Below are 17,672 nucleotides of genomic sequence, written 5' to 3' on the forward strand. Positions count from 1 at the left end.
ATATGTAGATAGTAATAATCGACATTCCATTCTTTATATTTACATTTTCATGCCGCTGGAACGTCCAGTTCGTTAAACTGGGATTGTTTAAGTCTTCGTGGTCCACCGTGGGCGGTCGAGCTGGCGATGGTGATCGGCTCGGCCCGCTGCTCAACATTTCCAAAAAGCTTTGGGCCGGAGACCCATTGCGGCTGTTGGGACTCGACGACACGTTATAAATATTACCAGGCCCATCGTCATTTTCCTAAAACATAGATTTAACACAGTTTATTTCTAATTTTACACTTATCTTCGTATCCTCTCACCATCGGGGACGATAAATCTAAAAATTGTGAATTTTACCTTGGCGGAACTCACCGCGTCTGCGATCTTGTGCACTTTTCTTCTTCTAGCTTGCTTCCTGCCCTTCGGTGTAATGCTTCTGCTGAAACGTTCGCTGCTTCTCAATTTCTCGGCGTCGCACTCGAATTTTTCAGTTTCCAGCGCCGTCTCGCACGGCGACGGGAACGACGGGGCCTTCTTCGATATGGGCGAAACATTCGTCCTTTCGTGCAGAGGAAGACCTCCGCATCTCTGTAAATTAATTGTTAACGATATTTTCCTTTAATTCCAACGAAATTTTACTCAGTTGCTCGTCATGTTTCGAAGATACAGGGTGTTCGACCACCCCTGGGGAAAATTTTAATGGAAAATCAAGAATATCAATTTTTTGACTGGGGCTTCGTTAAAAAGTTATTAAAAAATTAAATTAAAAAATCTCAAATCATTCTGAAAAAATTATTTTCCATTGCAAGGGTCGATTATAATCATTTTTTATGAATAGATATACCCCCGAAATCCTACCCAGTTTCGAGAAAAAAATTCGAGGTGTGAAATTTTTCCACAAAATTAAAAAATTTCAAATCGTTCTGGAAAAATTATTTTCGGTTGTAGGGGTCAATTACAATAATTTTTGGTGAATAAACATACCCCCGAAATCCTACCCGCTTTCGAGAAAAAAATTCAGTACGAGCGGAACTTTAAACGTTAATAACTTCTTAATGAAGCCACCAACAACAAATTGGTATTCTTGATTTATGTCTTATTTTGGCCTCTAGAATCTTCCATTAATATTAAATATTTAATATTTAATTAATATAAATGATATAAAACTAATAATCTTAAATCTATGGTCAATATACTAGGTGGCAAAACGGTTGAGTTTGTAACCAAATAGTTCCAATTCTCTACGTCAGATAGCGCCACCAAATTCTGTATACCGACACGCATATGCATCGTCCTTCCACGAGAAGAAAGCACAGGCGTGTTTACATCCCCACTCCTGTTGCAGTCCGTTGATTGGCTGTCACCAATCTTCGTTACCGTTTTCGACCAATACCTGTGAGTCAGCGGACTGCAACAGGAGTGGGGGATGTAAACACGCTGTGCTTTCTTCTCGTGAAAGTACGGTATATTCATCTTCGTATTCTTTTAAGAATTTTCTTTAAAAACATCTCTGTCTATTAGATTCTAAAAAAATTAACAATATATTTATTTTATCGCATTTGAATAATTTTCAGTAAATATTTTGGACAAACCATTGTCGATACACGAAGCTATAAACAAAATTATACACTATTATGTAAATAATGATGTAACGGGGAATGAAATAGTCGACTGTTTCGTTCGAATGTACACGATGAACTGAAAACGACGAGAAAATGTGACAAAGTTACTGATAATTAACACGATAAGAGGAAGAAATGTAAAAGAAAATTAAAGTACTTGTATTTTAGCAAATGAATATAAAATTTCGGCACTGTAAGCGATTGTTTACGTCGCCTTCAGTCGTTGGAGAGCAGTTTGCAAAAGATGGTACTCATATGTGCACAAGTGGCCAAAAGCTTGGAATTCCGATAAATTTCTGCATCGATTCGTTCGTTAACGTATCAAACGTTTTAAAAAAAATATATTTTATTTAGAGTCGGGGCATGCAAAATTTATTTCACATCTTTTGGCAAAAGACGTAAAGAAAATGAGACGATACCAGAGCAAACGCAACGACGACGTGTCCTTGGTGTAAAGGGTCCCTAAATCTAACGTAACAACAGTTCCGTACAACTTACCACACCATGACCCATGTTGTCCTGACCGAGTTGAGACAGTATATGCATATGCTCCTCGCTATTGAAATCCTCGTGACTGCTGACGCGTCTGATCGTATCAGCTGCTTTCGTAGGACTTTCGAGTACACGCTCCTCGCTGCTGCTCCTGAAACCGTTCGATTTTGGTAACGGAATGGGACTCGGTATACCGACAAATCGTTCCATCGATAATTCTCGATAGGAACGCATTTTCTCCCCCTCCTTTCCGTCGATCGCACCTGATCAGTTTCCGTTCCTGGCAACAGGATTCGCGACGCTCTTTGCGCTTACGCGGTTTCAGCGCGCAAAGCAGGGACGCGCCGCTGCTTTCGGAATCCTTTGGTTCGTCCTTCGCGTCCTTGCAGATCTTACAGTCACTGGCAGGGATCACGCCGTTCACCGCGTTGTTATCACGGATGCTGAAACACAGAAACGAACGGGGGCCATAGAGTCGATGACTGGGCTCCTCCTTCGGTCGACAGATCTCTGATTTGGTGATTCTGCTGATATTATTTTGTTTTTCTCATGATATCGTTCGTTTTATGGTCGTGGTACGTTTGCCAACGAGAATTCGGAGAAACCCGGTGTTTTGGAATGTGTACGAAAAGATTACACGACGCTGTAACACGTTTGTGTAACGACACGCGTCGTTCCTGCGTGGTAGTGAACGAACTGCAGGGCATAAATACTTTCGCGGTGAGTCATCGGTCCTCGCAATAGTCTTTCTTTCTACCGGGCCGATCCTATCAAAACGAAGTCAGTGGCGTACCCTTCGTTGTTCAACCCTTCACCCGACATATTTTCGATACTTCGACAACAGTAGCTCCGTGAGCCATTTCACTCGCCCCAGAGGACTTAATTAAATTAAATAAATAAAATATAATGAAATTATTAAATATTTATCGAAGTACGATAAATGTAGATTAATATGAATAATAAATCTTTCCAAGTAAAATTATTAAATGTTCATTAAAGTACGATAAATGTAGATAAATATGAATAATAAATCTTTCCATTCGACATTTACTGTACTTTAATAAATATTTAATAATTTTATTACACAGGGTGTTCGGCCACTCCTGGGGAAAAATTTTAATGGGGGCTTATAAATACCAATTTGTTGATGGAGGCTTCGTTAAAAAGTTATTAACAATTAAATTCAAAAATTTCAAATTGGTCTGGAAAAATTATTTTCGGTTACGGGGGTCAATTAAAATCATTTTTGGTCATTACACAAACCCTCGAAATCCTACCCAGTTTTGAGAAAAAAATTCGAAAAGGTGTGACATTTTTCGACAAAATTCAAAAATTTCAAATCGTTTTGGAAAAATTATTTTCGGTTGCGGGGGTCAATTACAATCATTTTTGGTCATTACACAAACCCTCGAAATCCTACCCAGTTTCGAGAAAAAAATTCCAAAAGGTGTGAAATTTTTCGACAAAATTCAAACATTTCAAATCGTTTTGGAAAAATTATTTTCGGTTGCGGGGGTCAATTACAATCATTTTTGGTCATTACACAAACCCTCGAAATCCTACCCAGTTTCGAGAAAAAAATTCGAAAAGGTGTGAAATTTTTCGACAAAATTAAAAAATTTCAAATCGTTTTGGAAAAATTATTTTCGGTTGCGGGGGTCAATTACAATTATTTTTGGTCATTACACAAACCCTCGAAATCCTACCCAGTTTCGAGAAAAAAATTCCAAAAGGTGTGAAATTATTCGACAAAATTAAAAAATTTCAAATCGTTTTGGAAAAATTATTTTCGGTTGCGGGGGTCAATAACAATCATTTTTGGTCATTAGACATATCCTCGAAATCCTACCCACTTTCGAGAAAAAAATTCGAGAAATTTTAGAAACTTCCCGCCAAAATTAAAAAATTTCGAATCGTTCTGGAAAAATTATTTTCAGTTGCGGGGGTCAATTACAATCATTTTTGGTGAACAAACATACCCCCGAAATCCTGCGCATTTTCGAGAAAAAAATTCAGAACGACCGGTACTTTAAATGTTAATAACTTTTTAACGAAGCCTCCATCAACAAATTGCTATTCTTGATTTTCGTCTTATTTTGGCCTCCAGAATCCCCCATTAAAATTTTTCCCAAAAGTGGCCGAACACCCTGTATTCTATTTAATTTATCGGTAATTGAGTTTTGCTTGAAATTGCGAAATAATATACGATACGCATTCTATGGAAATATTTGATATTCACAAGTCAGTTCCACGGACACGCTTGGAAATTCCCGCTGTCGTCTTATCGTTTCAAACGAACCGAGAAGAAACATTATCTTCCAAACATTGGCGAGGGCTATATTTGAACGCTGTCTCCTGAACACGTGTTGTCTCGAAAAGCAAAAATATTTTTAGCAACGATAAACGCTTCTAAAACTTCCAAATACTCTATATTAAATATCATATTAAACACCACTTCTTCTAATAGCCGATTTTGCTTCTTGTTTTACTTTAAAACGTTTTCAATTTTCTTTTCATTTCTGCTATCGAGTGAGCTTTTAAAAGTCACATGTTTCGTATTATGCGCGGTTACCCTATATTCGGGCTAAGGACAAGCACGTCTTCGCGAGATGACTCGTAAACAACAATCAACGTAGGAGCATCGGCAGATCGCAGAATGGTAATAAATTTAACCTCACTTTTTGAGATCGTCAATGGACGGATCGGATCTTCGCCCTTATTAAGTCTCATTAACTATCACGTGCCGCTTAGTCGCTTTACGAGAAATCCAATTTTCCACCGACTTGCTTGCGAAAGTAAATACGGGTCTCGTGATCCAGAATTACCAACGTCCAGGGCCGAACTAACTATTGCAAAGTCCGGGACATAAGGAATAATTGGAGGAACAGCGAGGGACGTCGGGATTTTTAAAAGATTTTAAAAGGGAAATTATTACCTTTAATGACGTCCGCGATACAAATTTGTTGAATGTTTTATGTTTGATTGCTGCATTGCCGTATAATTACTACAACGAAGATTCGAATAAAATTGCTATAATTATTAGCCCGACGAATGAATTGGAATTCTTTTCATCCTGTATGTACTTGTATCATATGCATTATCCCGTACTCATAGAACGATTGGAAAATTCCGCTGCTACGCCACTGAGGACCGGTTCGATCAGAATCCATAGAAAATTAACGAAGCAAAAACTAACGTCGCTGCCAATACATCGGTACGTCCTATTAAATCAATTCACGATACTGTAATTGGTTACGGAACCAACGACGAAGGACAACGAAAGGTGGAAATCCGTCGAGAAAATTCGAGATAAATATGGAGAGATTCAATGTCAATTGCAAAGCCAGTCGCCTACGCCATTGATACCGGCAGGATTAGAGTCACTGGAAAATTAATGGAGCGAACGATGCACATACGCTCCGACGATATTAGTCAACGATAAATTTATGCTCGTACGGGCGAGCCTGAAGTGCATATTAAATAATCGAAATCGACCGAACACGTCTACGTTACATCGATTGTGCAATTTCGTGCGTTTACATCTTCGCCGCCTTTCTATCGCGCAACCTGATAAGCAAATATTTTGATGGACGTTTCGCCTCCCACGCGACACGAGGAAATATACATATTTGCAAGAATATTTCTGCGGTGAGATCATCGCCTTTCTCATCCAAAAGTTATGATATTAAAAATAAAAAATATTTTTATTATTTATTTTACGTTGCAGAATTTCCATTTGTCATATATCCATAGAAGATAGCCATAGATACTGAGTTTGTTTATCCACTTATTATATACTATATTATATATTATGTTCGGTCAACCCTGGGAAAAATTTTAATGGGAGATTCTAGAGGCCAAAATAAGACGAAAATCAATAATACCAATTTGTTGATGGAGGCTTCGATAAAAAGTTATTAACGTTTAAAATTTCACCCGTTCTGAATTTTTTTCTCGAAAATGCATAGGATTTCGGGGGTATGTCTATTCACCAAAAATGATTGTAATTGACCCCCGCAACCGAAAATAATTTTTTTAGAATGATTTGAAAAATTTTTTTTCCGTCAAAAAATTCCATACCTTCTCGAATTTTTTTCTAGAAAGTGGGTAGGATTTCGGGGGTATGTCTATTCACCAAAAATGATTGTAATTGACCCTCGCAACCGAAAATAATTTTTTTAGAACGATTTGAAATTTTTTTTTCCGTCGAAAAATTTCACACCTTTTGGAATTGTTTTTTCGAAAGTGGGTAGGATTTCGAAGGTATGTCTATTCACCAAAAATGATTGTAACTGACCCCCGCAACCGAAAATAATTTTTTTAGAACGATTTGAAAAATTTTTTTTCCGTCAAAAAATTCCATACATTCTCGAATTTTTTTCTAGAATGTGGGTAGGATTTCGGGGGTATGTCTAATGACCAAAAACGATTGTAATTGGCCCCCGTAATCGAAAATAATTTTTTTAGAACGATTTGAAAAATTTTTTTTCCGTCGAAAAATTCCATACCTTCTCGAATTTTTTTCTGGAAAGTGGGTAAGATTTCATGGGTATGTCTAATGACCAAAAACGATTGTAATTGGCCCCCGTAACCGAAAATAATTTTTTCAAAACAATTTGAAATTTTTTTTTCCGTCGAAAAATTTCACACCTTTTGGAATTTTTTTCTCGAAAGTGGGTAGGATTTCGAAGGTATGTCTAATGACCAAAAATGATTGTAATTGACCCCTCCAACTAAAAATAATTTTTCCAGAACGATTTGAAATGTTTGAATTTAATTGTTAATAACTTTTTAACGAAGCCTCCATGAACAAATTGGTATTCTTGATTTTCGTCTTATTTTGGCCTCTAGAATCCACCATTAAAATTTTTCCCAGGCCGAACACCCTGTATAAATAAATAGGATAACCTAACCTCAACATGGAATTAAAATAGTACTTCCCCCCAAAATATTAAAAATTATCCCCCCTGTAGAACGTATGTTCCACGTTGGGAAACACTGGGCTAGACTGAATGGATCGATCATCGTTCAAAGGGAAATGCCTTCGAGGACGGTAACCGTGAGGTAGGTCGCATCGTTATGCTCTTTATCGTGCTTTTCCAGTGAACTTTTTCCCCCTGTCTCGACCAGACAGGTTCAAAGTATATAGTCACTCTCTATAAATCGTCCATCACTCTTGCTTATGCATCTGTTTCCATGAATCATATTATACACATAAATAAAGCACTTTTAGAATTATTCAATTTGTACTAGTAAAGTTACAACGTATACCATTAAAACGTAAAATCCTAACAAAGGGAACTGTTAGATGCAAAGAATCTTAAAATGGAAATCGTTTGGCTAGGTATAGGTTAGGTTTGCGTTTAACATTTCATAGAATTTCTTTTTTGTGGGATAAAAATAATGTTATTCGTTATACCAAGAAACTGTTGGTATATATCTGCCAATTATAAATAGTAGGATAAAAAGAATAGGAAACGCGCGAACGACCACATAATAAAAATAACCGACCGGTTTTACGTAACTAATGCTGCGTAAAGAGAATGGAAAGTTGCACTCAGAGGCCTGCCAAAAATAATATTTGTTTTTTCATCGCGTCGTTTCAGGAAAATATCGTAATAAATTACTATCTGTAAATAATAATTCATGAGGATTTAAGTCGGAACAAGTTTCGTCCATTTAAAGTTTCCGAGTGAACGTTTGAAGCTTCGGAGTGAGAGGAACGACTCTGTCTTTTCCCCCGAAACGTGATACTCTGTACAACTACAATCGAAATCACCGAGGTCCCGAGAAAGATTTATGGCTTGTGCCCTGTCGCGCACTCACTGCGAAAACGAGCAGAAGACGTGTAAAATAGAGGACAATTTCATTATAACTGACTCTTGTCCCCGGACGAGCAACTTAGAACGAGACAATGCTGTAGTTATTCTATCGATTGATAATCGAGTCAGTAGATGCCATAGAAGTAACGAATTTGGCGGCCGTTCGATTAAAGTAATTCGATTAAACCTGTCGGTATCGCGAGGATACTCGGATGCGTCGATCGATTTAAAGTTTTATACCTCCGGCAGTAGCGATTACGGTTAAAATTACTGTCCAGATGTATAAAGTATGGAGGAAAAAATTGGAAAGAAATTGGCGTTTACGTTGCAACAAGAGATCAATACACTCTAGACGCTGTCTGCCTGAAACATGCTTCGAGAAAAACGAAACTTCTGTTATCGACGCGGACTTTGTTTTGCGATTATGCAAGCCATCGGGTTTCTTCAATTTTCGAACTATTATTTCAAATCGAATTACCTTCTTTATTGCTATTACGCTACCTGAAAACAGCGGTAGGATTTTGTTGTGTAATTTACCGCTAAAAGGATCAACTTTATAACCTCCAATGTCTCAACGATGTTTACAAGCGAGCTTCGAAGTAATTACGGAACATCCAAGCTAACCTATAATAAATTGCACGAAACGGAAGTTCGTTTTACCGTGTCGAACCGCATGCTAGGTTATTCGATTAACATTTCGAACATCGTCTCGAATTTGGAATATACAGGGTGTTCGGGCACATCTGTCGAAAAATTTCAAAACTTCTCAAATTTTTTACTAGAAAGTGCGTAGGATTTCGGGGGTATGTGTAATGACCAAAAATGATTGTAATCGACCCCCGCAACCGAAAATAATTTTTCCAAAACGATTTGAAATTTTTTAATTTTGTCGAAAAATTTCACACCTTTTCGACTTTTTTTCTCGAAACTGGGGAGGATTTCGAGGGTTTGTGTAATGACCAAAAATGATTGTAATTGACCCCCGCAACCGAAAATAATTTTTCCAAAACGATTTGAAATTTTTTTAATTTTTCGAAAAATTTCACACCTTTTCGAATTTTTTTCTCGAAACTGGGGAGGATTTCGAGGGTTTGTGTAATGACCAAAAATGATTGTAATTGACCCCCGCAACCGAAAATAATTTTTCCAAAACGATTTGAAATTTTTTAATTTTGTCGAAAAATTTCACACCTTTTCGAGTTTTTTTCTCGAAACTGGGTAGGATTTCGAGGGTTTGTGTAATGACCAAAAATGATTGTAATCGATCCCCGCAACCGAAAATAATTTTTCCAAAACGATTTGAAATTTTTTAATTTTGTCGAAAAATTTCACACCTTTTCGAATTTTTTTCTCGAAACTGGATAGGATTTCGAGGGTTTGTGTAATGACCAAAAATGATTGTAATCGACCTCCGTAACCGAAAATAATTTTTCCAAAACGATTTGAAATTTTTGAATTTTGTCGAAAAATTTCACACCTTTTCGAATTTTTTTCTCGAAATTGGGTAGGATTTCGAGGGTTTGTGTAATGACCAAAAATGATTGTAATCGACCCCCGCAACCGAAAATAATTTTTCCAAAACGATTTGAAATTTTTGAATTTAATTGTTAATAACTTTTTAACGAAACCTCAAACGAAAAATTGATATTCTTGATTTTCGTCTTATTTTGGTCTCTAGAATCCCCCATTAAAATTTTTCCCACGGGTGGCCGAACACCCTGTATGATGCCTGATTAAAATATAAATATTTTGAAAAGTTATATTTTTAACCTACATAATACGTACGACACTCTAATTAAAATATTGCTTCTTTTTTAAACAAAGATTATATACATTACTATGAGACTTTCAATAATATATTATTGCTTTTTATCGAGGCTGAAGGAAAAGTTACTTTCCCTAAACAATCGTAATTTTACTTTCTAAAATCGATCGGAATTATTATATTTAAGAGTTAGCTTGATAAAAATTATGAAATATAAAGTAAATGCTATTGTCAGGTTATAATTATAAATCTCTCCAGGAATGGATAATTATCTGTTCAAACGAAAACAGTACCTTTCTGTGATTAGTTGACAGTATGCATGAAAAGTATTTTAATATTTTTAAACTATCAGTATACATGCTATAAAATAACTAGTACATGCACCGTTGAATTATGGAATACATTTGTTTTTTCCCCCATCATAATTTGAACAAGTATCGAGAACATTTACCTAGAAGCAAAAAAACAATCATGGCAGTCAACGTGTTAATAGGAGCGTGAAAGATTTGTTGCCTTTGGAGAATGCTAATTATTTTCAATAACGTCGATCTCACCGATTTCGAAGGCCTCGAAGCGTGTTGACGAGGTTATGTTACTGAATGTTCCAAAGCAAAAAAATTAATAATAATTCCAAGATATAATTATTAGAAACCTTGAACTATATTCACGCCTTAATGTCACGTTATGACTCATGTGATAATCGGATTGCCACTTGTTAGGGGCACTTCGGTTAAAAATACAAAGAAAGAATGGGTAATTAAAATTCATTTTCAACTTAGAATTATTCGTTCATCGTTATTATCTTGCAAATTGAACCAGACCATTACAAGCAAAAAGTCTGGTTCTGTTTTCTAGACAATGAATATATCTAATAATTATGTATCTTAAACAGTGACTGATAAATATGTTTCGTTTTAGAACACTTAGTGGCAATGTTTCTTCTAATATACTGCAAGGTCTTTCATTTGTAAGCATATGTATAATTTTCCCCAGGTGTTTCTCTTCAATTATAATTTCATTTTCCTGATTTTACAAAATTATACTACAATTTACCTTTCTCGTAGATTTTCTATACGAAACAAATTTTTTTCTGTATATTACAATCTTCTTTCTTCTTATATTACAAAGTAGGGTTATGTGGGCACTCGATTTGAGCTAATCGTGTTAAACATTGACGAGTTTGGGCGGGGCCCGATATACCTCGAACTGAACTGCTTTGGGACTGTTCGGGACCATTTGGCCCGAAATGTACGTAATTTGTTTGCTTGTCTCAAAAAAATGAGATTGAACTTAAAAATGTTTATTCGATTTTCCTCCAGATGGGGCCCCCGTGAGGTTACGATTCGTTACTGACTCGTACGTGTGAAAATAAAACTAACGTGCAATGTTAATAGCAAGCGAGTCCTTTCCAAAATTCTTAAATTAATCACCGTGTTGATTCGCGTAGTAAAACCGTCGTATTACAAAAAAACACGTGTAACCTTAAAAGATACGACTGCATTGCAAACTTATCGCACACTGATAAAAGCCAGTACGGAATAGGTTAAAAAAAATTTGTGCTCTATTTGTACGAAGTAATGGTTTGTTACGTGATGGGATCCATATTTATTTAAATTATAAACAATTCTCGTATCCGTTACTTGTTAAATGAAAACGAGAATCGTGTATTTGATACACGTTTCGTCTACGTTGTCTATTGTACGAACGAAATGTTCGCGGTCTCTGCTCTCCAGCTTTCTCGACTTTGTGTACACCGATGACGAAGGTGCGAAGGAACGAGAGCGAGTGAGATACAGTTAACATGGGGGAGTATGACCACGCGACTCCTCAAGAAATATGGCATAGATTCGTACCTACGTTCGCGTGTTCGGTTGCCATGCTGCAGTAAAAAAAAAAAATACATATATATACAAAAAAATGTACAAAAAAAAAAAACGTAGAAAACTCACTGCACGCGAATCCCTTTTCCCGGTAGCGGCCACTCATGTAATCACGAACACCAACTTTCTTTTCCAATGGCGGACCACCGGCGCGAAGACGAGTCTCTCGGTGATTCGATGAAACATTTATGGTCTTTATGGTTGTCTGTTCGTAGTACTAGATGGCGATAGATAGAAAGAGAGTGTCTTCGATCGGCTGTGGTAACGGCTAGGGTACACAGTTTCGTTGGACAAACGCACACAACACGTACCCGAAGCCGCACTGAAACGGGAGTTTCAAGCACGCGCGGTCGTTCGTGAACGGCAGATAACCGCACGGCGCATAACAGAAATGCAGATCCGCTTAAAAGCGTCGCGTGGCACAGGGGCCAAGGTAAACGTATGTATTTCGCACGATTCACGTTCACGGGCGCGCCACGTTACCGCGGGTCTCGACGATGCGTTGAACACGCCTCAGCACCGAACGAACGCTCACGCTGCCACGAGCGAGTCGGAAATCAGACTGCGCCAGTCGCCGGTCGCGCCTCGTCTATATTATGGCGCGCTCGCGCCGCTGCAACTGACACCGATCTTGGTGTGCGCCTTTGCGCGTGACTCTGCTTTCCGTAGAGGCCGTATTATGCGCACGTGACAGCCTCGACCGATCGAATGGAAACCCTTTCTCCGTCCGTGCCCGTCGTCGAGAAGGGAAACATGATTTCGCGGCAATCGCGGACCGCCAGCGATCGATTTCAAAATCACGATCGCTCGGGTGAACTGCCAACGACAGCGTTTCCCCAATGCAAGCTCGACAACCGTCGAGAAAACGACGTGCGTTTACCCCTAAAAAAATTTTATGCGACGTCCCGAGGAACGCGTAGGAAGGAAGCGTCTCGCGGTCCCCTTTTCTTCGCAATGGTTGATAAGCAGCGCTCGCGAGCCACGCGTGGTTTCCTACGGTGCGTCAGAATATACAAACACCTCAGAACCGGTTCGAAGCTTGTCTTGCAGCCAACAACTTCGCGGTTAATGTAGCGACTGTTTCGATGGAAGGTCTATGTTTAAGAAAAATACTCAGGCGAACTTAAATTCGACTGTTCCAACGAATAAAGTACGTCGGTGTTGATGGTTATTTATTGTTCGGGTAAAATTTAGCCAGTCTCTGACCGCTTGTGCGCCAGTCGACGCAAACATCTCGAAAGGAGAATTAGATCGTTTCGAGTCAGACGCGACACGGTCTTTTCTGTCGTGTGATAACATTTTGTGTTAAAGTTCATTTGTTATAGACGTTTCAAAGACACGTATTATGTATACAATACGGTTTCTATATCATTTAAAATATACTATAATTAAATTTAAATAAACGGCTGTTCTGAAAACCGTACTTTCCGGAATTGTGTTAACACGTGTCTACGATAATTTGTAACGTGTCTCGTGCTCGATATCCCGCAAGAATTATAAGGTCTGCAGAGGCATTAAATAAAATCTTAAAACGTTAAACAAGCGAATCCTGTGATGAATGACAACACCGATAAAGACCGAGGACATAATACATTATTTCCGACCGCAAATACACACGAAGTTGTAAACGATAAAATGTTTTCACACCAATTATGAACTCATTTAGTCATTCGGTAAATACGGATGTATTTTTGGCGGCATATCGTAATCGTTAAATGCAGAAAATAAGTAGATCAGTTTTCTCATTTTTAAACATTAAGCCTTAATACTTATTCGCTGTTAACCAGTATTATCTTATTTGATTTACAAATATTGTCAACTACACCGTGTCTTCTTAATATTTGCTTACTATCTTGCTATAGGTATTAACAATTAGACTGTCTAGAGAAACCTGTGAATTGATGCTTTTTCGATACTGACCATCTGTTATTTGTACGAAATAACGAGTTACGGCGGGCGAATGGTTCTCGTTGCCCCGATGCTTAGGCACCTTGTGATCGCGCATTTAGCATCCTGACGTCAACGACGTTATTTTTGGTCCACGATGTACATTTAGCGGGGAACTACATCTCGTAAAATCGCAACAGGACGCGCAGATTCATCTCGACCGCGAACACTCGGGACGAAAACGCATTTCCTGAAACTTCGTTTTATCGATGAAACCAGCTTCGAACGATTTACAACGTACCTCGACGAACGTTCGACCACGGGCAATTAATGTGCTTTAAGTGTGAAATAAAGTCAAAGAAAATACTTGGAACATTCCTTAATACTAATTTTTCACCAACCAACAATCCAAATAATTTGATAAACAGTGTCGAGAAACTGGACCACGATGAAGATTTTTATTTCCGATATGAAAACTTTCAAAAACACATGGCTTAGATCGTTAAACAATTGTTTACTTTTGAAAGCTCGCTACGATCTTCGAGCACGAAACCTATTGAGCTTTTTAGGTTAGGTTGGGGAGAAGGATTGAGAAAGCATCGTGTCACGGGTAAAATTCGAAGCAAATGTTTATGGGCAAAGTTAAATGAAAATGGACGAAGTTAAATTCTCAAAGCAAATTAATTTTCAACTATTTACATAATAATACTACACTTTGAAGTTTCTGCATTGTAAAAATACAAGTGTATCAATTATCCAACCATAAAACATACGTGTATCTATTTTTATTTCCGATATGAAAACGTCCAAAAACACATGGCTTAGATCGTTAAACAATTGTTTACTTTTAATAGCTCGCTACGATCTCCGGGTACGAAACCCATTGAGCTTTTTAGGTTAGGATTGGGAGAATGATTGAGAAAGCATCGTATCATGGGTAAAATTCGAAGCAAATGTTTATGGACAAAGTTAAATGAAAATGGACGAAGTTAAATTCTCAAAGCAAATTGATTTTCAACTATTTACATAATAATACTACACTTTGAAATTTCTGTATTGTAAAAATGCAGAATACTTGTATCTATTTTTATTTCCGATATAAAAACTTTCAAAAACACATGGCTTAGATCGTTAAACAATTGTTTACTTTTAATAGCTCGACTACGATCTCATTGAGCATTTTAGGTTAGGATTGGGAGAATGATTGAGAAAGCATCGTGTCCCGGTTAAAATTCGAAGCAAATGTTTATGGACAAAGTTAAATGAAGATGGACAAAGTTAAATTCTCAAAGCAAATTGATTTTCAATTATTTAGATAATAATACTACACTTGGAAATTTCTGTATTGTAAAAATACAAGCGTATCAATTATTCAACCATAAAACATACTTGTATCTATTTTTATTTCCGATATAAAAACTTTCAAAAACACATGGCTTAGATAGTAAACAATGGTTTACTTTTAATAGCTCGACTACGATCTCATTCAGCTTTTTAGGTTAGGATTGGGAGAATGATTGAGAAAGCATCGTGTCACGGGTAAAATTCGAAGCAAATGTTTATGGACAAAGTTAAATGAAAATGAACAAAGTTAAATTCTCAAAGCAAATTGATTTGCAACTATTTACATAATAATACTACACTTTGAAGTTTCTGTATTGTGAAAATACAAGCGTATCAATTATTCAACCATAAAACATACGTGTATCTATTTTTATTTCCGATATAAAAACTTTCAAAAACACATGGCTTAGATAGTAAACAATGGTTTACTTTTAATAGCTCGACTACGATCTCATTCAGCTTTTTAGGTTAGGATTGGGAGAATGATTGAGAAAGCATCGTGTCACGGGTAAAATTCGAAGCAAATGTTTATGGACAAAGTTAAATGAAGATGGACAAAGTTAAATTCTCAAAGCAAATTGATTTGCAACTATTTACATAATAATACTACACTTTGAAGTTTCTGTATTGTAAAAATACAAGCGTATCAATTATTCAACCATAAAGCATACTTGTATCTTAATTTTATTATCGAATACCCTGAGGCTTATTTTTTCTTTTATTATCGAAGCTACATATACTCTTTTTGAAACAATAAATACGGTTACTGGTAGCATTTACACGCGTGGTTTGTTATCACAAAACGTTTCGACCGTTGATTTACGGCCCTCTTCAGTATGGGGTTACAAAAAAGTTTCTAAAACTAACAAATATTGAATTACGAACGATCTTTCACAATGGAGTCGGAACTACGAAACGAAAAATAAAATATTTACCAAAAAATAGGCAAAAAAAACCCTCTAAAACAGTTTCATTCGTAATGAACTATAATACTATTTTCGAGATTTTAATTAGGTAAACGATACTACGTTAATTAGAACGCATCCATAGGCGTATCGACGATTCGATCTGTACGTCAAATGCACGACTGAGCTTCGCGTAGAGAGAGGACTTATTTTCATTGGCAGACACGCGTCCCGCCGAAACCGGCTCGTACCGAACTGCTCTTCCCTCGAATACGGATACAGAAACACACTATACGATTCCGGGTAGCCGTGTGTATACATGGCCATGTTTAAAACCCGACGAAACCTATTAGGGAAGTTACGTCATTGCTGGATCGCTGCCTTGAATGAGCAGAATGCAAAGAGACGCTGCAACGACCAGAGACGCTGTTGGACACGATCACTCGTGACTAGCTGCGAGATCAAGTTCAATATGTAGTCACGAATACCAATCAATACCAATTCGATATCTACAGATCGTTTCGCTAGACTCGAGTATTCACATGATGCGTCGCATATTATTCAATCAAGGTTCGAAATCTGTAATAATTACACGCACATGCACCATAGAAAATCGAAACTGGCGAATGCTCTGCGAAGTTGTCGGACGCTACGAAAGGAAATTTCAAAGATTCTAGCTTTCACTTACGGAACCTGTCAATTTAAATATTTTTATTATAGGTGCTCGAAATGACCAATCCTCTAATCGTACGAAATACTGGTCAAATACACGTGCACTATAACCTAACCTAACCTATTGCAAAAAAAGTAAAGTACTGGTACGATCAGAGTTCTTTCTTTTTATATATTTAACCTGGAATTTAACGTTTCTTTCAACACTAGATTCTTGATGAAGATGTTATATTATTAGCCGTAGTTTTTCCAATACCGCGCATTCTTGCTAGGACTTGCTTACAACATGGAGTCGAACCAACAAACAATTCATCGATGCTATTCTCAGAAAAACCTTTCTAATTAAATGCAGATCGACGAGCCTCATTTCGAAACACATTTATAAGATTCCCGTTTCATTCTGTGCTTTTATGTGCGCTGGCAAAATGTTTTCCTTGCGGTAAATTATGATTCTCGATTTAGTTATCTTTAAATTTCAAGTTTTTTGTTATCCTAGTTTTTATAAAGAAGGTTGTAATGTAGTCGAGACCACGTGTGATGTAGTATCGTAAGCATTCAAATTTATTCACCGACGCGTTTCGACCGCCCGTGAATAATCAATTGGATCGGATACGCGTCGTGAAAACAGCTTGAAGGCTAAGGGCGCTGGAATTTTCCATTTCGCGTGCACTTTACGGGGGAGAATTTTTCTCAACTCTCACCGATTCAGGAAGTTGATTGTATAATCGTTTCTCTTCAGGGTGAACGGGGGCAACAACGAATCTTGCGGACAGGCTCAAGGTTGGCGAGTTTACCGACGAACGATTCGTCGACTGTTTTATCGACGCTACGGAATACATAACCTATAAACCAATTCACTTCCAACCTGAGGCTCCTAATATTTCTTTAACGAAGATGCAAAAATTTGTACTTTAAAATATAACTCGATTCTCGGAAGATTTTGACGATTCTCGATACATTTTCGGTTTCGAAAACATCGGTATCGTTTAACGGTCTTTTCCGTGAAAACCATGGCCGATAAATTCTGCGATTTGAATGGAACGCGGTAAGAAATTTTCGACGGAAAGATCGGAATAAAATTATACTCGGAATGGTAAGCGCCATTTTGGCGAGAAATTTTGATTCGTCAACGGGCAAAGATTTAGGAATAATATGAGGAAATACGTTTCCGATCGAACTGTGAATTACGTGATCACGTGTCGTGATATTTTGGGTTTATCCCCTCGAGCTAAACCGAGAAACTGCGCAGTTTGCCGGCGAAGTTAAGATAAATTCAACCAGAATATGTGGGTAGGGTT

The 17,672-nt window shown here is 37.4% G+C and overlaps 2 protein-coding genes across 8 annotated transcripts in view; one reads left to right on the forward strand and one right to left on the reverse strand.

The window, feature by feature from the left end:
* LOC143351556 (uncharacterized) overlaps positions 1-17,672 on the forward strand; it is a 263,840-nt gene that overhangs the window by 10,206 nt on the left and 235,962 nt on the right. The gene's annotated exons all lie outside the window — the stretch shown is intronic.
* Positions 1-17,672, reverse strand: part of LOC143351555 (protein FAM13A) — a 37,047-nt gene that overhangs the window by 3,771 nt on the left and 15,604 nt on the right. For 6 of the 7 annotated variants that reach the window (XM_076783197.1, XM_076783196.1, XM_076783195.1 and 3 more), the window contains 4 exons: positions 2,363-2,542; positions 2,106-2,250; positions 343-573; positions 44-244 (listed from right to left, as the gene is read on the reverse strand). In XM_076783197.1, the coding sequence (XP_076639312.1) occupies positions 44-244; positions 343-573; positions 2,106-2,250; positions 2,363-2,542 (757 nt within the window). The remainder of the gene's footprint in view (positions 1-43; positions 245-342; positions 574-2,105; positions 2,251-2,362; positions 2,543-17,672) is intronic. The other variant, XM_076783199.1, reaches the window with a different exon arrangement.

The sequence above is a fragment of the Colletes latitarsis genome, chromosome 2 (assembly GCF_051014445.1).
Source record: "Colletes latitarsis isolate SP2378_abdomen chromosome 2, iyColLati1, whole genome shotgun sequence".
Taxonomy (NCBI): Eukaryota; Metazoa; Arthropoda; class Insecta; order Hymenoptera; family Colletidae; genus Colletes; species Colletes latitarsis.